This window comes from Chinchilla lanigera, unplaced genomic scaffold (assembly GCF_000276665.1).
Source record: "Chinchilla lanigera isolate Chin_1 unplaced genomic scaffold, ChiLan1.0 scaffold00053, whole genome shotgun sequence".
In the NCBI taxonomy this organism is placed as follows: domain Eukaryota; kingdom Metazoa; phylum Chordata; class Mammalia; order Rodentia; family Chinchillidae; genus Chinchilla; species Chinchilla lanigera.
This window is the reverse complement of record NW_004955454.1, coordinates 1,455,920-1,476,347: the sequence shown is the minus strand read 5'-3', so window position 1 is coordinate 1,476,347 and position 20,428 is coordinate 1,455,920. Positions and strand designations below refer to the sequence as shown.

At 54.0% G+C, this 20,428-nt stretch overlaps 3 protein-coding genes across 8 annotated transcripts; all 3 read left to right on the top strand.

The window, feature by feature from the left end:
- The first annotated feature begins 1,397 nt into the window (after positions 1-1,397).
- On the top strand, positions 1,398-2,943 carry Ly6d (lymphocyte antigen 6 complex, locus D). 2 transcript variants are annotated; one of them, XM_005395745.2, is made up of 3 exons: positions 1,398-1,514; positions 2,174-2,275; positions 2,478-2,943. In XM_005395745.2, exons 1-3 carry the CDS (start codon positions 1,451-1,453, stop codon positions 2,696-2,698), a joined length of 387 nt encoding a protein of 128 aa, XP_005395802.2. In that variant the 5' UTR covers positions 1,398-1,450; the 3' UTR covers positions 2,699-2,943. The 2 variants fall into 2 exon arrangements, with proteins under 2 accessions (XP_005395802.2, XP_005395801.2); XM_005395744.2 differs by having other exon boundaries at positions 1,406-1,514; positions 2,463-2,943.
- Positions 2,944-9,153: 6,210 nt separating this feature from the next.
- On the top strand, positions 9,154-14,970 carry LOC102021088 (ly-6/neurotoxin-like protein 1). 5 transcript variants are annotated; one of them, XM_013520255.1, is made up of 4 exons: positions 9,154-9,240; positions 10,726-10,903; positions 11,078-11,179; positions 11,374-14,970. In XM_013520255.1, exons 2-4 carry the CDS (start codon positions 10,852-10,854, stop codon positions 11,568-11,570), a joined length of 351 nt encoding a protein of 116 aa, XP_013375709.1. In that variant the 5' UTR covers positions 9,154-9,240; positions 10,726-10,851; the 3' UTR covers positions 11,571-14,970. The 5 variants fall into 5 exon arrangements, with proteins under 5 accessions (XP_013375709.1, XP_013375710.1, XP_013375708.1 ...); XM_013520256.1 differs by lacking the exon at positions 9,154-9,240 and adding an exon at positions 9,377-9,481; XM_013520254.1 differs by lacking the exons at positions 9,154-9,240; positions 10,726-10,903 and adding an exon at positions 9,679-9,858 and having other exon boundaries at positions 11,374-11,396; positions 14,189-14,970.
- Positions 14,971-15,072: 102 nt separating this feature from the next.
- On the top strand, positions 15,073-20,301 carry LOC106146248 (ly-6/neurotoxin-like protein 1). The gene is made up of 3 exons (XM_005395743.2): positions 15,073-16,184; positions 19,453-19,557; positions 19,933-20,301. Exons 1-3 carry the CDS (start codon positions 16,133-16,135, stop codon positions 20,067-20,069), a joined length of 294 nt encoding a protein of 97 aa, XP_005395800.1. The 5' UTR covers positions 15,073-16,132; the 3' UTR covers positions 20,070-20,301.
- The last annotated feature ends 127 nt before the right edge of the window (positions 20,302-20,428 follow it).

Here is a 20,428-nt window from a genome sequence, read left to right as displayed (position 1 = left end):
AAATAACTAGCTAGTTAAATTCATTCCAGGTCCTTCTTGTCTTGAGCAAAGAATTAGATGAGACGCCAGAAGCCAAAAAACGCTGCCAAAAGTTTATTTTTAAAGTGAGGGGTGAAGGGATAAGGAGGAAGCTGGCTCTGCAGAGTGAACCTGGGCTGAACAAAAGAGGAGAAAAGCAAAAATAAAAGTACACCCTGGTCAAGAAGACAGAGGGTGGGCTCCCACAAATCGTCACAATAGTGGGCTCTCGTGGCATCTGTGTCATTATATGCTGTCCACGTCTTGTGAGAACCCACCAAAGATTTACAGATCAGACCCTGGGAATCATTTGGCACTGTTCTGGGGCTTTTGTGTGTTTGTTTGGTTTTTGTTTTTGTTCTGGGTCTTCTAACTGACTAGTCTCACTTATTTTCCAGCCAGTTTTGCCACACCTTATCTCCTATCTCAGGCGGGTGCTCAGAGACCTAAGTCACAGGGGAAATGAGTACCTCCTCTGAGCGCAAAGGGCATGAAGATGAGGCTCTGCCTCCTCCACAGAGATCAGACCCAAGATATGCCCCAGGATCTTAGGTGTTGGAGCCCAGCTCTGAGGAGCCCTCAGCTTTGGGGAACCACAACAGGGATAAAGGGGCCTTATGAAGCAGGATGACTAAGGGTTAGGATACTGCTTCTGGGGAAGGGTGGGCCTGAGAGCACTGGAGAGGGAGCTGCTCAAGGGAAGGGGTCCTGGATCCCCAGGGGCAGGAGGGAGGAAGGCTGGGGATGATGAGATGATGGGTGCTTCTGCCTCCCTGACAAGGAGGAACCCAGTCTTGGCCTCCACAGCCCTGCCCCTCTCCCACCAGCCCCTGCCGTGGCCAGTGCCCATAGCCTGGAGATCACACCTTCACCTGGCCTCCACCTCACATGAACTCTGATTCCCGCTGCCCTGCCTTTGCCTCTTCTCTGCCTGCTGCAGACCCTCACCTATACCTACCCCAGGGGTTCCTTAATCCTGGTTCCTGGGGCCCTCTAGGGCACCCAGCATGGGCTGAGACTGGAGGGAATTCCACAAGGGAGAGGGCACAGGACAAAAGCACAAGACGGGGTGTGGAAAGTCAGAGACAGGCACAGACAGACGGCAAGAGAACTGACGGAGACCCAGAGCAGCAGAGACAAGATGGAAGAGAGGGAGCCACAGCATCAGCCAAGAACTGCTTAGCTAGGAGCCTCCATCCATAGCCTGCCCTGGCTGGGCCCCAGAGGAGAGGACACACCTTGCCCAGGAAGTGACTAGGGGCAGCAGTCCCTAGAACTGGAGAGGGCCAGAATGGGCTGGGCTGGTGGGTGTGTGCCATGCAAAATGAGGCAGGCCCTGTTGTGTCACTGGCTGGGTGGCTTCCACCCTCACCAGCTAGAGCCCATCCCAGCTATAAGGCCTGTGGAGAGGAGAGGCCCCCATTGCTCCCTGATGACACTAAGGATGAAGACAGTCCTGCTGCTCCTTGTCACCCTGACTGTGGCCCTGAGCCCAGGTAAGAGGATGGGCCTGGGGCCTGGAAGGGTGGGCAGCTTTTGGCCTGTGCTTGACAGGTGGTCACCAAATGCTAGAAGCCTGGAATTCAGCCTCAGAGACTCTTGGTATACGAAATGCTTGACTTTCAGGATTTTTAAAAGAAAATGAACCTACATCTGTGTCTCTGCCAATCACAGATTTAAAATATTTCGGAATCAGAGAATCTAAGAATTAATTATAGAATCACAGACACCGATGGGGTAGAGCTGGGACACAGCATGACATGCCTCCCTAGAGCCATCCAGTGCTTGCAGTGAGCCCCTGCCTGGGCCCCTTCCCTCCCTGATAACTCCCTGAGTCCCTCCCTGGTAGTCATGGGTGTGGCTGGTGGGGACAGTAGCCTCCTCCCACAACTGCTAGAGCCAGGGCTTTCTGAGGTCCTAGAAGAAAGGTCTCCAGCAAACTCCACCCACCCCCTGCCTTGCCCAGACACGGTCCTCCAGGGGCTCCATGTACCCAACACATCTCTCCTGAGCTGTGCACAGGAAATGGGCCTTGTGGTTTCCAGGAGCGGGGAGGGGGCTGCCTGCACAAGGGTGGCAGAAGCTCTGTGTTGGATGGGTCCCAGTGGGCAGAGGACACAAGCCTGGCTGAGATTCCTACCCCCCCCCGCACCAGCCTACACACTCCGCTGTCACGTGTGCAGCAGCAGTACCAGCAACTGCAAGAATTCCCAGGAGTGCCCTATCGGCTCTCGCTACTGCAAGACCATGACTTCAGGTGAGTGGTGGTGCCCTAGGGGCTGGGAGGACCATTCCTGGGCAAATGGATAGGTGTGATCCCAGTGATGGTTTCATCATAATGAAGACTTCCCCAGAGGGGCCAGTGGGAGGACTGGTGCTGCATGGGTGCAAGCTGGGGTGCATTGTGGACCAGGCCTGACACCCCCCCAACCCTCCACATACAGTGGAATCTCTGGCAGGGAACCTGGTGACGAAGAGCTGTGAGAGTTCGTGCACACCTACCTATAGCCAGCAGGGCCAGATCAGCAGCGGTACCGGGTCCACACACTGCTGCCAGGAAGACCTGTGCAACGAGAATCTGTCCAGTGCTGCACCTGCCACTGCCCTGCTCAGCAGCGCCACCTCAGGCGTGGTGCTGGCCTTAGGGCTCCTTGCCCTTCTCCTGGCTCCCAGTCTGTAACCCCTTTCCATTTCTGGAGTTACTGCAATCCCTCTCTCTGGCCACATGGGGATGCCAGATTCCTGAAGTCAGGGACTCCCTGCAGGCTGGGGCCCAGTCCTGGTGTGTGCAGGACAAGAGGAAGTGGCCAGCCAGGCAGTATGGAAGACAAAGGAAAGACGTCCGATCCCCCTCCTGAATTTTCTACTTTTGTTACTTACTTTTCTACTCAAACCTCTGCATATAAATAAATGATTTAAAACCAGTGTGGTTGTGGAACATAGGAATTGGAGGACGTAGCCCTAGTCTCCAGCACTTATCAGTCTTGACAGAGTAGCACTGGGCCAGTCTTGACAGGATGCAACATCCCCACCCTGGCAGATGGAAGTCCCCTCCCTCAGCCCATACCCTCAGGTGGCAGGACTCTGCCAGTACCACCTGGTGGTGCAGGATGCTCCCGGGGAAGTCTAAACAGATGCGGCGTGGGCCTGGCCCACACACAGCACGTGGGGTCCAGGCCAAGAGATATAGGTCCAACAGATTCCAGAGAGCTCCCAGCCTTGGAGTTATGCAGGCGCTGATTGCCATAGCCCTGGCCCAAGGCAAGTCCCCCTGCCCTGGCTGACATCCTGGGAAACCCAGCAGCCCCTCAGCCAGAACTCACCCATGTCAGACCCCCACCTGGACAGAGAAGAAAAAACTCCTGGAACAGAGCTGCTGACCACAGCTGCAGAGACAGTGATAACCAGAACCACAGTTTGCTGACCACAGCGATAACAGGAGCCAGAGCCGCTGACCACAGCTTCAGAGACACAGCGATAACAGGAGCCAGAGCTTGCAAAAGGAGATGAACAAGCAAATGCCTTACGCAGCTGAACCTGAAAGATACAGATGTCACCAGGACTCCCAACTCCCCCAGACCCAAACTAAAAATTTCCTCCTCTTTCCTGCTGTACCCCTCCCCTATCCAGACACCCCTATAAACCTCCCCCCAGCCCAGCCCTCACTTTGTTTATTGCTTCAGTTGCACCTGACTTGGTGGTTCTGATTGTGCCTCAGTTTACTCTTACAATCCAATAAGAGTTAGGTGGGCATAACTCAGCATGAGGGCTGTCCAGAAGGCTCAGAGGCAGGGAAGGGCCTAAGAATAGCACTGGGGTTAAGGGAAGCCGGGCCTCCAGCCTGCTACCTGAGTTCCTGCTCACTGCTTAGGCTCTGGGCATCCTGCCTGAGTTCCTTCCCACTGCCTGGTTTGGGCAATTTTTCAAATAGGAGGCTGTGATGTCAAGTAAGAGAGAAGGTACTCAGCAGATGCCCAAGCAGGCAGCCCTCCTCCTTCTCCTCCTCCTCCTGCTGCTCCTCCTCCTCCTCCTCCTCCTAGGGAGTAGGCCAGTCCCAAACACCAATAGCAACGACCCTCCTGGGATGCATGGGGGTCACTGCAGGGTTCTGACCCACAGCAGGATTGCACCCTGGCAAGTCGGCCTGGCTACCCTGCTGTGGTCAGCCCTGACCAAGCACAGTGGAGGGGAAGCTGGTGAGGGGCCCAGTGGGGTCCTTTGCCCTGAAAGGAGCATCCTTGCCCTCTCCTCAGCTCTACAGAGGACCCTGGTGGGGCAGTGAGAAGTAGAATGTGGCTCAGAGATGCCCTGGCTGCTGACTACCAATCCATTGCCTCCCTTGAGGCCCTGGGCCAGCTTGGAACTCCCAGCTTGATCTGCAGTAGGGGTTGGCCTCACTGCCTCTGCCATGTAAGGCCCCTTCTCCAAGAGCAGGTCCCACCTGCAGTTCTGGTGCTGGTCACTTCTGGTCCTCACCAAGTGACCTTGAGCCAGGCGCTCAACCTCCTAGGGCCTCAGTTTCCTCCCTGTGTGCTTGGCACCCACCTGGTATGGCTAGCACCACGCCCACATTATCATGGCAGAAGCCACTTTCTCCCAGCCCTCCTGTCATGACACAGCTGTCCCCACAGTGGCTCTGTGGCCTCCCAAGGATACCTTTCCAGAGGGAGGCTCCCCCTCCCCACCTTTGGGACAAGAGCCCTTTGGAGAAACCACCTAGCATAGGATCTGGCTGAGCAGAGGGCCACACACTGGCCCAATCTCCACTTGGCCATGGGGAGGTGACCCACAAGGTATGTCCACCAAGCACCAGACAAAGGTGCCACCTGGGGGTCTGGAGGGCTTTGAAGGTTGGTAACCAGTGAGAGGAGCACTCAGGTAACATGGATGGGGCACATGCCGGGGGGTGACCTCCGTGTTCCCAGCTCCCCGTGTGACCCTGCCAGACTTAAGAGCAAACCCAAGGGTAAAGCAGCTCTCACCCAGGCTCCATCCTCTGACCTGTCATCCCCTGGGTCTGACCCCAGTTCTCAGTGTGGCCCACTGGCAGTCCCTTGGGTCCTACACCCAACATGACTTCAACCCTGTCTAGGATCCTTCTCCCATCACAGCCCTCAGTGGGGTCTACAAAGATGGGGGCCGTGTGGATATGGGCTGAGCCTTGACCAACAGGGCCTGCAGCCCTAACTCTGATTTCTGGCACCCATGAAGGATGGGGTTCCATTGCTCCATCCAAGTCCAGAGCCTGCCCAGTGAGCGATGAGGGGGAGGTGATGGTGAAAGGTGGCCCCCAGCATTCAGGGGTGAGGTGCTGGGCTGTGAGCAGGCTCCTTGGGACTCGTGCAATTTTCTCTCTGCCTTAGTAGAATTGCTAGAAGCAGCCAAGCACATTTTCTAAAGAGCAGATTTTCAGGGGATTTTGCAAAAACAGCAGACAGCATCTTCTGAGAAGGGAGGCCAGACCCTCCTTCCACCTTCCAGAAACATCTGTGGTCCTCACAGCCCTGTTGGGCCTGGCTGGCCGCCAGTAGGAAGAAGTGTGACTCCTGTGTATCCCAGGCACCCAGCATGGGCCTCCTTCCTACAGAGGGTACAGGGGCAGCTACTTTCTCTTCCAGGCTGTTGTCTTTGCTCAGACTGATGTTGTCAGACATGAATGTGGTCCTTCCTGCATCCATTTGCCCTGGTGTTAGTATGGTCTCTTCCTTTCTTTTTGTTTTTAACCTCTTTGTGATTTTGTATGTCCACTGGGTTCCTTGACTAGGTGCTCTCCTTTTTATACAATCCAGTTTGTGTTTCAAATGAGATGTTTCACCACTTAATGTCATAATTAGTGTGTTTGAGCTTAAATCTACCATCTTGTTACTGTGTTCTGTTTGTCTCATCTGTTGTTTTCCTTTTTTCTCCTTCTTTGTCTCATCTTTCATAAAAAGGACTTATGATTCTGATTTATCTCCTTTGTTGATGTATTAGTTAAAATTCTTTGATTTTTTCCCCTTTTTCATTTTATTTCTTTAGTCATTACTTTAGTGTTTTACTACACATACTCAACTTAATATATTCTACCCTCAAGAAATATTCTATCAAGCCTAGCATGGTGGTGCACATCTGTAATCCCAGCAACTCTGGAGGCTGAGGCAGGAGCATTACTTACAACAGGGAGCCAGAGGCCAACCTGGGCAAGAGACCCTTCAAATAAGAAAGAAGGAAGGAAAGAAAGAAGGAAGGAAGGAAGAGGGGAGGGAGAGAGGGAAGGAAAAAGGGTGAGAAGCAGGAAAGGAGGAGAAAAGGAAAGAGAAAAAAGAAAAGAGAAAAGGAGAGCTGCACCATTTTCTCTTTTGTTTGTTTTTTGTTTTTCTTCTGGTATCAGGAATTGAACTCATGACTTTGCGCTTGCCGGGCAGGCTGAGCTAAATCCCCAGCCCAGAGCTGCACTATTTTCTACCCAGTATAATAAATCCACAGTAATGTGCTTCCTTGTTTTTCTGTCCTGTCCTGTGCTGCTATTGTCATCTATACATTCAACTTGCTAAAAGTTCCATAATATTTTATTCTTGCCTCTGCTTCCAGTAACCAATTACCTTCTAAAAATGATTTAAAACTTGGAATCCCTATCGTGCTTTGCTTCTGGGGCTGTGGACTGCTCTGCATAGAATCATGTTTCCCTGGGCTATTGCTTCCTTTAACTTTCTTTCAGCTCCAGTCCAATGAAGAAAGGCTTTTCTGACTTGGCATATCTAAAATTTCTTTATTTCACCTTCAGTTTTCAAAGCTATTTTTGCAAGGTATATCATCCTAAATTGACAAGTATGATTTCTGTTTGTCTGACTGGGTGTTTGCCCAGGTTTAGTTACTTAGCTAATATTTTAGACTCCGCTTCATGGTGTCAATCCCTATTGTTTCTGAAAGAAATCTTGCAAAAGCACCTGCCTGGCAAGCGCAAGGTCGTGAGTTCGGTTCGCGGTACCAGAGAAAAACCAAAAAAACAAAAAACAAAAAAAAAAAAAAGAAAGAAAGAAAGAAAGAAATCTTGGTGATTCTTATCCTTATCCTCTATACATAATGCCTGTTTTTAGATTTTTTTTCTCCTTCTTGCTGGGTTTAAGTGATTTAATTCCTATGAGCTTTGATGGAAAACCTAGCCCACCATATTCCTAATGTTTCAAGGTTTATTGAGTTTCTAGGTCCCATGGAGGTTTGCATCAGATTTGAGCAGGCTTGAGTCATTATTTTACTGGATATCTTTCTCTTTACTTTCACCTTCTCCCCTCTGGGGCTTCAGCTTCACAACTCAGAGTTGTCCCACAGCTTTCTGGTCTTCTGTTCACTTTTTTCAAACTTTTCCTCCTGTGTTTCTTTTTTAGTAGGTCCTACATGTTCCCTCACATTTATAGAACATTCTTCTGCAATCTACTTTGTTATTAATCCCACCCAGTGTATGTTTTCTTTTTTATTTTATAAAAAATTTTTTTTTCATAACCAAATAATAGAATAATAACAGTAGTTACTACAGTATCACTATCATCAAAGCAATTACTTAGTACAAGACATAAGCCAAAAAGATTCTTACAAAAAAGAAACAAACAGATAATAACACAAACTTTCTTTTCAACAAGATAAATTTCATATAAAGGAAACAAATTAGCGTATATATTGAAATATTTTTTGAACAATGAAATATGTAATTTGGGGAAGTATTTGAACTTCTCCCCACTTTCTATTTATCTCCTATTTTGCTATTTATTTGAATGCATACATATATAATTTAGATAGATAGTTTCTCATATAACAGAAACCATATGTTTGAGCTTGTGTGCCTGATTTATTTTGCTTAACATTATATTCTCAAGTTGCATCCATTTATCTACAATTGTGTCATTTATCTTTCTTTATGGCAGCATAGTACTCCATTGTGTATAAATATCACACCTATTGATGGACATATATATACGCTATTTCCAAGATCTAGCTATCGTAAGTTGTGTTGCTATAAACGTGGATATGCGCGTATCCCTGTAATATGATGATTTTCACTCTTTGGTGAAGCTATCTGGAAGAAGGATAGCTGGGTCAAATGGAATTCCTATTTTTAGTTTTTTGAGGAATTGCCACAATGATTTCCATAGTGGTTGCATTAGTTTACATTCCCACCAATCACAGAATTCCTTTTTCTCCAGTGTATATTTTCATTTCTTTTATTTTCCATTTTTAGAAGCTCGATTTGCATCTTTAAAAAAACTTCTATGCTCATGCTATGTCCCTTCTTGAACACACAAAATATAGTATCTTTCTTGATGTCCTGGTCTACTAGCATTTTACCTCGGTCACATCTGGGTTTTAATAGTACACTGCCCCCTATCCTGGGTCAAGTGAGTATTCTGTTTCTTTGCTTGGCTAATGGCATTTAAGTGATGTCAGACATACCATCAGATGCATTTTATATCATTGTGCAATGGATTTTTAAAAATAATTTTCAGTTTTGTTCCAGGATATAATTAAGTTATGTTTAATTGAGGCAATCAGACGTTTTGGAGGCTTGCTTTCAACTTTGTTATTTGGAGCTTGTGTCGCCTTTAGTGTAGGTCTGATTTGACCCCAACATAGGAGTCTTATGCTGACCTCACCAATGAGAGCCCAAGATTATGAGGTTTGTCCCACAGGCACACAGTGGGTCCCCTGCCCCATGCCTGCACTGTAGATTGGGTGCTAGCTCCTGTTGGTGCTTGGCCTGCCTTCCAATGGGTTCTTCAAACTCAGGTACTAATAGGAACAAAGCTGAAGATTCAGGGAAACTTTGTTTCTGACCCGTGCCCTGTCCCTGATTCCTGGAACACTGGAGACAGGACCATTTGACAAAGACCTCGACCAACCCATCTGGTCTGTCCCGACTGAAGGATTTTACTACTCAGATCCCATAAAAAACGACTGATCTTTTTAAAGGGTGAAACAAGCTTTCAGGGTTGAAGGAATGTTTTGTTTTCTTTCTCACATTAGAAAAGAAGAAAATTTTAGGGTCCATGAAAACTCATTAAATTTTGCCTAAAACAGAATAAAAAAAATAAAGCAAAATATTTAAAGTTATATAAAAATAATTATTTTAAATTGGAACCACGAAGCGGGGAGGGGTGTGAGAACCGCGGGACTCCTCCCAGCATGCCTCGGAACAGTGCTGGCTACTCCTCTTGGGACCGAGGCACGCACAGAGCGGTCACTAGCTTGGAGGTCTGAGCGGGTGCGGGAAAGTCAGAGCGAGCCGCTGCAGTCGGCAAGTGTTTAGGCGGTGCGCGCGCGCCTGAGGATCGCGAGGATGTTATGCTGGGGAGGAGGGGGTTTGCGCCTGAGCCACTGTCGCAGTCCTCCACCCACCCTCGAGGTCCAGGCAGGGACTGCTGGGCAATCATTACGGGGGACAAAGACGGAGAGGGGGACTGGGAACGGACTCAGAGGACCGGGGCTGTGACAGGTGGGGCAGGGACAGGACAGGGACGGGCATTCGGTGAACACATAGGGCGGGGGCGACCTGGGGGCGAGACCGAAATGGGGACGCTGAAGTGAGGTTGGGGGTGGGGCTGGGCGGGGCCTGCCGTGTGGTCCCGCAGGGGGCGGCATCGGGAGGAGGCCGGGGCGTGATCTGCAGTGAGCTAGCGTGGCGGGGGCGCATCGGGGGCGGGTCCGGGGCGTGGCCTGCAGGGATCTTTATTTGTGGGTGGAACCGAAAGCCAGCCCGGGGCGGGGCCTGCGGTGGGTCCCCGCAGTACTGGCTGTAGCAATGCATGTGGATGCTGCGGGAATCGCGCACTGACGTAGTTAGACCGAGAGTGGACCTGGGGAACGGCTGCGGTGAGTACTTGGGAGGCGCGCGGGGGCTGGTGGTCGTGAAGGTCACCCCACCGACGCCCGGAGCCCTCCCTGGGCCACGACCGCAGTTTCTGGGGCGGGGCTGTCGGAGGGGGCGGGAAGCGCTGGAGCCGCAGTCCAGACCTGAGTCAGACTCTTAGCATCCCGGGTTGGCACCTGGGGAAATGGGTCATGAAAGACCGATTGTTTTCTGGCAAGTCTAATTTAGTCCCCCGAGCAGGGACCGACCCGAGTATGGCGGCAGGGCCGAGGGAGTCGTGGCCCAAATACCCCAAACCCCTTCCAAAAGAGCGGGCATCTCGATTGCGAACGCCAGGCCCAGTCTAGAGAGTTCGTCCTCCAGTCTCGCCCAGGGGCCTCCGAAACGCGTCTCCTCGCCGCCAGGAGTGGGCAGGATGCAGGCCTGAGGGGCCAAGCAGTGTTCTGGAAGTCTTTCTGGGTGGGAGAGGGTCTCCAAACAGGCACACCCTAGAGCAGCCAGAAGAGACCCCAGACTGGGCCCCAGGCCTCTCTAGCCCACCTCACCCACAGCCCCACAGCAGAAAGAGTCTGTGTGCCCCTTTCTGCAGCCGCTGCACAGAGCGACACCCCCACTCCCACCCCCGCCAAAGGCCTGGTTTGGGCCTGGCATTCAGGCCTCTCCCACTTCCCGGATCTCTCTTCCCTAGCGCTGACCCCCACCCTTCAACCTGCACTAGCCTCTTGGCTTTTGTGGGTGCTCTGGCCCCTGCTTCCTCCTCCTGTCATCGTCAGGACACCTTCCCTGACACTCACAGAGTTCGTGGCCCAGCTGGACCCACTGCCTGCCCAGGCCCAGCACTGACCACCTGTCTTTGTCACCCTCTACAGGGCTGCTGAACCTCCCGCAGTCCAGAAGCTCTGGAGAGGGCAGGGGCCTGTCCCATGCTCTCAGTACCTTGCACCTACCCCGACTAATTTGGATCCACCTACCCACGAGCTCTGTCACCTCCACTCATGGCGGCCCTGCTCACCCTGTTCCTGGTGGCCCTGGTGGGCCTGCCTCTGGGTGAGTGGTCAGAAGCCAGAGAGGTGCACAGGCCCAATTTGGGGAGGCCTCAAAGTGGGGAGGCTGACCAGAATTCCCAGTGACCACCTCTCCTTTGACTTCCCTGCCCTGGGGTGGGTGGTGGACTGAAGGAAGGGTTTCTCCCTCTTCTGTGACCCTACACCCTGCCCTCAGCCCAGGCCCTGGAGTGCCACGTGTGCGCCTACAATGGAGACAACTGCTTCAACCCTATGCGCTGCCCGGCCATGGTTAGATACTGCATGACCACGCGTACCTGTGAGTCTGGTGGCCCCTGGGCCCTGGGAACATGGTGGGTACAGGAGGGAGGCTCCCACCTGCCCCAGGGTCCTTCTTGGGAGCCTTAGAAAAGGGACTAATCCTAATGACCATGCATGCTGGCTCCAGGCCAGTCTGGGTCCCATTCCTCTGAGGGCAGCCTTCTTACCCCCCCCCCCATCTGTCCTCTGCAGACTATACTCCGTACAGAATGAAGGTGAGCAAGTCATGTGTGCCCAGCTGCTTCGAGACCGTGTATGATGGCTACTCCAAGCATGCATCCACCACTTCCTGCTGCCAGTATGACCTCTGCAATGGCGCTGGCCTTGCTGCCCCTGGGACCCTGGTCTTGGCCCCAATTCTTCTGGCCACCATCTGGGGTCTGATCTAAGCCCTGCTCTCCCAGGCAGACACACTCAAGGATAAGCCTTGGACAGTTGCACCCTCTCACACTGCATACCCTCCCCTACTGTCAGCCGTCTGAGACCCCTCAACTGCACCAAGGCCTATGGTTATCTGTAGGAGGACTCCTACCCTCCAGCCACCCACAGGCCTTACTCCCAGACTGTGACCTATCATTGTCAGAGGGTTAGTTTGTGGGACTGGACCTCCCCAAGGGGCCTGGTCTTGGTGGGCAGACTGGGGTCTTCCTGTTTCGGCCTGTGAACTCTTCTTTAATGGGAAACTTCTGTGCAGCAAGACCTTGCCACAATCTACAAAGTAGGTGATGAGTGTGCTGGAGGGAGAGAGGAGATTAAGAACCTGCTGGGGGGTGGGCAGGATCCAGCAGGGATTTCTCTGCATCCTCCTGCGGCCAGCAGCTGTCCGTAGCAGGTATGGGATGAGGTCGTGTGTGGAGGCCTTTATCACCACAACTGCCCCAGGAAGAGGGGCAGACCTGGTGTCACAGCACCTCTTGGCTTAGGAGCAGATGGCTGTGCTTTAACAGGCCCCTGAGGCCTCTGAGGCCCCAGAAGCCATGTGGGATGCAGGGAGGGTGCCATCTTGTGCAGCCAGACCCCTTGACCTCTCCATCCCCACCCCCATCCTGGGTTCAAGCCAGGAGCCCTACTATATTTGGTCCACCCTGTACACCGATGAAAGCCAGACTATTCTGGGCAGCACAGCACAGCAAATCCTGCAGGGGAGGGGAGGGGCGTGCCCATGTCAGATAGCTTGGAGAGGGACAGGGTAAGGCCAGCAGGGGCAGGGCCAGGGAATAGCTCCCCAGTCCAAGACCACTGCCTACTTCCTGCAGGCTGCCCCTGTCTCTTCATAGATCCCTAGCTCAAGCCCCACAGATCAAGTGTGCAAGTATCCAGCCTAGGAAATCCCACCCTGAAGTCTGTAGGGAGGGCTCAACATCTTCCCTGGGCTGAAGCACCCCACTTCTCTAAGCACCATTAGTTGCTCCCTAAGAATACAACTCCAGAGAAGATTTGGGAGGTACAGTTCTGCCTAATACTGCCATCTGAATGTGGGTGGCCCAGGGAGTGCCTGCTGCCTCCTATGAGGCATGGTGGGGCTGCCCTCCTCACTGACAGTGCCTCTGCTCAGGTGCTGGCTGAGGGACCCCTCAAGCTCTCCCAGCCCAGGAGGATAGGGTACCACTAGTTTCCTTGTGGTGGAATTGTCTCTGGCCCTAAACACAGCCCTCTTGTAAGACCCCTGCTGGTTGTTGCACCTGAGAGCTGCTTGGCTCTGTCCCCAGAGTGGGTGCAGGAGATGGGTCTCCATCCTGTGTCTCCCTAGCCTTGTCCAGGCTTGGAGCTCTGTTTCTGGGGCTGGGAGCACTTTCCTGCCTCAGTTTTTCCTTTAAAGGACAGGTTTGGGTGTGGACGGTGGAACTGAAGGACCCCCGGGGAGGGTACAGTTCACTTTCCAGAGGAATCATGGATTTCACCCAAGGGCAGGAGGGCTGAAGGGACAAATACAGAATGAACAGGGTGGATGGACAGATACACACACACACACACACACACACACACACACATATACACACACACAGGTGGGGGTCGAGGGCTGAGCCCAGAGAAGAAGAGCCCTGGCCTGCAGTCTCTTTCCCTGAGTACTCCATCAGCAACCAGCAGCCTTAGCGCCATGACCAGTGCCGGCCCAGTCCTGCTGGGAGTGGCCAGATGAGGCCCTGAGTCAGTGGGAGATCCCTGAGGAACTGTTATCACCTCGCTTGTGCAAGTCCATTGCACAAGTGGTGTCCTTAGCCAGAGCTGGGAGGGCCCAAGATGGGCCTTTCTTTTGTCTCAGCGGAACTCCAGGTCACCTGTGGGCTTGGGCTTTTGGGGGTACCCATTCAGGTGCCACAGTGACCATGCCGTCCCCAGCCTGGGATTCCCAAGGACATTATCCTGCTTGGCTGGTCTGTCCTTGGTCCTGTCAGGTGCCCAATGCAGAAGGTGCTCAATTAGCAAGAGGTGATGGCACTGCAGGTTAGGAAAGCTGGGACAGTGGTATTGGCTGGCTTATCCTGCTCCTGTCCAGGGTGGGTGACCAACACCCATCCACTCCCATTACTCATGGCTTTAAGTGCTCCAGGGCAGCCTGCAAGTTGGGGACTGCAGTCATGCTCCTTTGACAGTGGGGAAATCGAGGCACAGAGAAGTGGAGCCATTAGTTGCCTCTAGGCCAACTGGCTCCCTGTTCACCCTCACCCCACTTACCATGCAGGCTTTTTTCCCCACCAGCTGGGGTTCACTGAAGCTCTGCATCCCTATCCCAGGGAAGGGGACCATGGGTTTATAACCTTCAGAAAATCTTAACATGTTAGACTCTTCTAGAACTGGAAATTTGGGGAGGAAATCCAAACCAGGGGTTTGAGGATCCCAGGACTAGAGTCAAGAGTGGGGCATCCAACCCTGTGTCTGGATGCAGGGGGAAGAGGCACGGGGTAGAGTGACAGAGGAAAAAGCAAAGGCATATCGGGCACCATGGCGTTGGCCTTTCCATGGAGGCCCAGGACTTTGGCCGAGCCAATGGGCATTTCTACCGTAGGGGCAACAAGAACCCTTCAACATGATCGGTCATCCAGGGCTTCAGCTTGTGGAGAAGCAGCCTGGAGCTCTCAAGATGGCCTTCCTGATGTTCTGTGGCACCATGGAGTGGCACATATTTTCCATGAGATGTGACAGAGCCAGGAAGAAGAAGCTGGCACTAAGGTGTTGACCTGGAGATGAAGCCAGTTATGGAGGTCCTGTCAGAGGTGTCACGTCTGCACTGTGGCAGGTCCTTCTGCTAGGGACACCTGTGGCCAGTTTCCCTGGGCCCCAAGAAGGGAAGGCAGACCAATGGCTTCTTCACCTCCCTTTACACTCTCTGATTTGTTGCAGGGAACATAGGTCTCATTTACAAACTCGGGAAAAACAGAAATGAAGCGGCCCTTTTCTTCCCATCCCATTCCTTCCTGAGCATGCTTTGTGAGTCCCACAGCCCTGGGTGCTCTAGGCTCACAGCTCCAGGCCTGGCCATTTCATTGACTAAATAGGAATGAAAGTGCCCATCCAGCTGGTCACAGGTGCCAGTGCCCAACTAGGACCTGGATGCAGGAGGTCCTCTTGTCCTATCTGACTTTCTGGGGTCCAGGTGTTTCCTTTGCCCATCTCCTTGCAGAAGCTAATGCCAACACTAAGCCCCAACCCTCTTCCTGATCTGGACCTGAAGTTTCACCCTTAGGCCATAGCCCTTTCCGCTCCTTAATCCACACTATATACCCAGCACCTGAGAGAGCTCCTAACAGCATTCCTTGTGGAACGGGTGAATAAACGGACAGATGCACATGTCTGCCCTCTTTGCTATCTCCTGGTATGCGCTCAGGCACCACCCACTCAGCCTCATTTGGCAGATTTTCCCTGTGAGCCCTGGACTCCTATCCACCCCATCCCTTCTCAGTCTCGGGCTCTTTCACTTCCCGTGGTCCTACTTGATCTTAGAACTAGCCCAGGCACAAGGGTCAAACAGGATTCCTGAGAGTCACTCATGATGCAAGAGAGGCAGGTCCCCCAGCTTCCCCTGAGGGGCAGGCAGCCCTGGGGAAGGTTGGGAGTAGAGGAGTTGGACAAAGTAGGACCTCAGAACCCTACCTCCAGCCTGTCCTCTAGCTTTCAGGTTCCTGAGCCCATTTTCTCAGCTCCTCCTAGGAAGAGGAGTCTGAATCTGCAAGCCTCTCAGGATCTCCCTCCCTTTGGTCCACCATCTCCCGCTCCCTGGGGAGCCCACTAGACAAACATCATGGTATTAGGGGAGGGCACGAGGGTCCACTGGGTGGCAAACTGACTCTCTGAGCCTCTTACCAGCCCCAGCCCTGCTGGGTTTTGGCAGTGTTCCTCTTGGCTTTTACCCCCTCTTGGCCCCCCCCCTTTAGCCCTAAAGCATTGCTGGCCCTCCTGCCCCACTGGGCAAATGCTCATGGGTTCTGGGCCCCTGGGTACCATACCAGCATGGTCCCTCGCTTGGACAGCACTCCCCATGCTTCCTCCATGTGCAGCGTGCACCCAGCTTCCTTGGCTTCCCTGGGACTGCAGGCCCATTTGACAGACAGAAGTTCCAGCCTCTTCCGAGGAGGGCTGGTCTCCTGACTCCCTCTAGGGTGGGTGCTGAAGGAGGCTTTGGGTTTCCACACATGGGAGGTTTCATTTGCACCTTGCAGGGCAAGGGTTGGGCTGGTTGCTTGTGCTCCTCCCAGCCACTGAGGGGACCACCCTAGGCCTCTCCCATCATGGGAAGCCTAGTTCTGACAACTGGGACATCTCTGCATGGAAGGGAAGAAGGCCTGGAGGGCACAGTGCCACAATCCCTGGGCCAGGTTGGTCCCCAGGGTGACCTGAGTCTGGCCCGTCTCCTAGCCCAACCAGGCTGCCGGTGACTCAGAAGGGTGGGGGTGGGAGCAGCCATGGGTATAAGGAAAAGCCAGGGCACCATCCTCGTCTTCACCCTGACAACATGCGGCTTCTCAGAGGACTCCTGATGGCCATGGTTTTGAGCCTGGTGCTGGGTGAGTCCAGGGGTTGGGCTGCTCCTCCACCCCTACAGCTCTCACGCATCCCTCCAGTCCAGGCCACCAGCAGCCCAGGGCCGTGACTGTACCCCTGGGGAAGCCCCTTTCCTATCCCCACCCCGGGCTGGGCACCAGCTCCTCCCTGCCCACCAGCCTGGCCTCTGCTCCTGGTGCTCACAGCCTTTCTCCTAACATTGCATCCCTGAACTCCATAGCCCTGGGGAAGCCCCTTTCCTATCCCCACCCCGGGCTGGGCACCAGCTCCTCCCTGCCCACCAGCCTGGCCTCTGCTCCTGGTGCTCACAGCCTTTCTCCTAACATTGCATCCCTGAACTCCATAGCCCTCTATCCCAGCACAGCCTTAATGCTGGCCTCTCACTTCTTGGGCCCATGCCCAACCCCGGGCCACTCCAATTCCACACAGACCCTCCCCCATGCACACGAGCATGTGCACACACCTGCTGTCACACACAGCTGTTCTGAATGCTCTCTTCCAGCCCTTTAGGCAGAAGTCCCAGCTGGCGGCCACTGGCAGGTACCCTCTCCTAACACCCTCCTACTTCCCTGCTCAGGTTCTTTTCTGCCCCCTGCACCTTCCTTGGCAGGGGGTGGGGGTGGGGGTGGGATCCACTCCTGTTCTCAGTATCCTGTGACTATGTCCTCATCCATATGCTGGCCCCATCTGTCCTGGCTTTGGCGCTTTGGCCCTGGTGTCTACATGAGAGCACCCCGTAAATACTGCTGCCCATGCCTGGCCTAGACATCTCCCAACAGAGCCCCACTTCACCCTACCATGACCCTGATTCCCAAGGAAGACCAGCTTCCTCATTCTGCACACCCAGTCAGCCCCAGATCGCTTAGGCCTCACCTGGCAAAATCTCAGTTTCCCCTTCTGTGGGTGGGGAGGGCCAGGGTCCATGGGACCACCTGAGATGGGCACAAGGCCCATGTGTGCATCCTTGGAGCAGACTGAGGAGTTTCCATGCCCAGGGACAACCCTTCTACCAAAGACCCCATGGTGACCCTGTCCTTTGAGAAGTGAGGGTCTTCAGGGAGGAACAGCTCTGCCTTGAGGGCCAGAGATCCTCTGGGCCCTGAGCTCAAAGTAGGAAAGGCTTTGTCCCTGTCAGGACAGGCTCTGCCATCACCAGCCCTCCCTCCTCCCTATCTGCCCCGAGGCTAGTGTACCCCAGGAAGATCTCTGACCCAAAGATTGCTCCCCATAAGAGCAGGCCCTCAGCCCCTCCTTCTGTGAAAATCTCACCTGCCTCAGGGACACACCTGGCCATGACTCTTGCAGTTGGAAGATGGTGGGGTCAGGGCCTGTGGCCTCTCCCAGGAGTGCCCCATGACATATGCTAAAGTTGGGTGCCTGCCCTGCCATCCATGGGTAATGCCATCTCCCAGAGCTCACAGGAGCCTGTGGGAGTTGCTACGTTACACCAAGTGAAACCACAGGGTGTGCCCCTCCCACTGCCCCGCAGCCAGCAAGACTCTCCCTTATCTGCTGCCCTCGGAGCCCACCCCTTGGTCCTCCCCGCTGTAAAGCCCAGTTCAGGGTGGCAGGGTCACTCAGTGCTCTGTCCTGCTGATCCAGCTCCCCTCCCCTGCTGATTTCTGGGAGCTAAAATTTTCTCCACCTCATCAATAAAAATGCAAGTGCACAGGATAAGGAAGAAAGCTGTCCTTTTCTTGATAACCCAGCCATTGCCTTCACCCCCAACCCTAGAATTCTCTCCTTCATTTCTTCCACAAACCTCTACTGAGCCTCATTAGTGCAGGGGAGGGTTCTAGTTTGATGGATGTTTTGAAAGGACCCCAAGCCCTACCCACTCAGAGGTCTCAGTGTTGAGTGTGGGTGGGGAGGGAGCCCTGGGCAGGATGACAGGATCACTAGGGTAGGAATCCTGCGACTAGAGCCAGGTATGTCAAAGGAGGCTGTGATCTCTGCCATGACACAACAGAGGCCTGCCTGGAGGAGGTGGCCTTTGAGCTGGGGCTTGTGTTGCCAGGAGGTTGGAAGGAACAGCCAGTGCAAAGCCAGGAGGCATTGGGAGGATGCCCAGAGGAAGGTAGGGGGAGGCTGGAGCATCTTCTCTGTGGTGCCCTACCTGTGCCCTGCACTGCCACTGCCCCCAGGTCTGCTGTGCTCACTCATCAGTGTCCAAAACGACATGTCCAACCTGTCAAGCCAAGGTGGCCTGGCAGTTGTGGTGGGGCAAGGTGCCTGGGCTTGGTGGCCGCTGAGCATGAGGCCCCAGCTCCCTGTGCAGAGTGGCAGACAATCAAGGCTCATGGCAGGAGTCCTGCCATGGTCAAGGTTTCTTGTCACCTGCTGCAAAGTACATAGCTTCAGAGCTGATGAGGGCCTCTACAGCTGGAGGCTGTGGTAGGAGTGAGCTGCTGAGATCCTCAGCAACTGGGAGAAGCTCAGTCCCCCTAAACAGGATTTTACACATTGGCACACTGGGAGGGACCTGACTCAGTTTCTTTAGTATAGCTTGAGGAGGACAGGTGGGATCTGTGTCCTCTGCAGGTTCTAGCACATCCTGAGAGCACCAGGATGGGAGGGGACAGGGACTCTTCTCTACAGGAGAAGTTGGGACAGGAGTTGAGGCTGAGCACCGGGAGGAGAGAGTCAGGAGCAGCAGAGAGAGCCGGTGTAAAACAGAGTAGGCGGGGAAGAGTAGGGTGAGGCCCGATGGGGCACTAAGGCAGAGGAGAGGGCTGGGGATAAAGACATTTGTTTGCCAGGAAAAAGACAAATAGAATTCATCCTGCATCCTGCACTCCTTTTGGTCATCCTGGCCCTGGTTTCTGTGAAGGAGGGAAAGGCCCCTTCATCTAAGCCTGAGAATGGAGGTCCAGTGGGTCTGTAGGACCTAAAGGTGGAAGTAGGCATGACCATCTCCCCAGCCTCTGCCTTCCAAGCTCCACCCAAAGCCTAGGCTGAGCCCCTCCACTCCCCGGGGAGATCTCACCTTACTCCTTCCAGCGTATAGCATCCTGGGCAAGGGAAGCAGCTCAGCTAGCCCCAACATGGTCAGTTGTGCCCAGTGGCAGCAGGGTCTGGCCTGATCCTCAGCTGAGGCTTGGTACATGGTGGATATCTTCCCCCAACACATACAGCAAGGTCTAGAGGGACTGAGAAGCTGGCTCACAGAGTAGAGGCTACAGCACGAGGGGATGCTGGGTAGAGAGGAGGTGCTGGGCTTGCTGGAATTGCCACCTGCTTCCTCTGCGCCATTGTCCATCCCACCTGCAGCTACAGCCCAGGGCCTGCGGTGCCACCGGTGCAAAGGCTTTGGAGGATGTTCCCACGTGTTCAACTGCCCAGGGAGCTCCACCCACTGCATCATCATTGCTACACGTGAGTGCGGTGGACATGTAGACTGGCCATACCATTCTTGCTCCAGTTGGGAGACCTGGGCTCAGAGGGGGGCCCAGTCCAGATGCCCAGCAGGTCAGCAGCAGAGCAGGGACACCTGGCCAGATCAGGGCCCGGGCATGTGCCCTCTGGTGGCCTGTGCAACTGTGTTCTGTTTCTCAGCCTGACATTTGGGGGGAGGGGTAGGGCACCACCCTCCACTCTAGGCAGTGTCCCTGTGAGCGCCAGCAAGTACCCCCTGGTGACCCACGTGCCTGATTTCCTGGGGGTGGTCTTCAGCTCAGTGGCAGGTGGGACAAGGGGTTTGGGGTAGCTCAGAGCTCGAAGGAGACCTGTGGTTTCTCTCCTACCCCCAAGGGACCCCTATCAGCTTTAAGGACCTGCCACTGGTCACCAAGATGTGCGACAGGGGCTGCCCCGATGTCTCCAGCTTGGGCTTGGGTCCCCACGTGTCTGTGGCCTGCTGCCAGTCCAATCTCTGCAACCATGACTGAGCACCTCCTCCACTGCCAGCTAGCCTGACAGCACCTCTTCCCCAGCCAGACCTCGTCCTGAGGCCCCTCACAGCCAGGCCGGCTCACTTCACTCCAAGCCCTGTCTTCCTTGCGAAGTCCTCCATGAAGTCTTGCCCAAATCCACTTCCGTGTAAGCTGAAAGCCCTCCCTGTGTGACATTTTCCCACTCCTGACAACCCTTCCCCCAATAAAATGTAACCAAATCACACGACATGAGCTTTCCGGTGAGAGTAGAGTGCCACAGGACAGCCAGTTGCAACACTTTGTCTCTTACTACTTCTTTCCACTGTGGCTTCCTCACCCCAATCTGTCCCAAACAGCCCCTCCCAACCCACCTT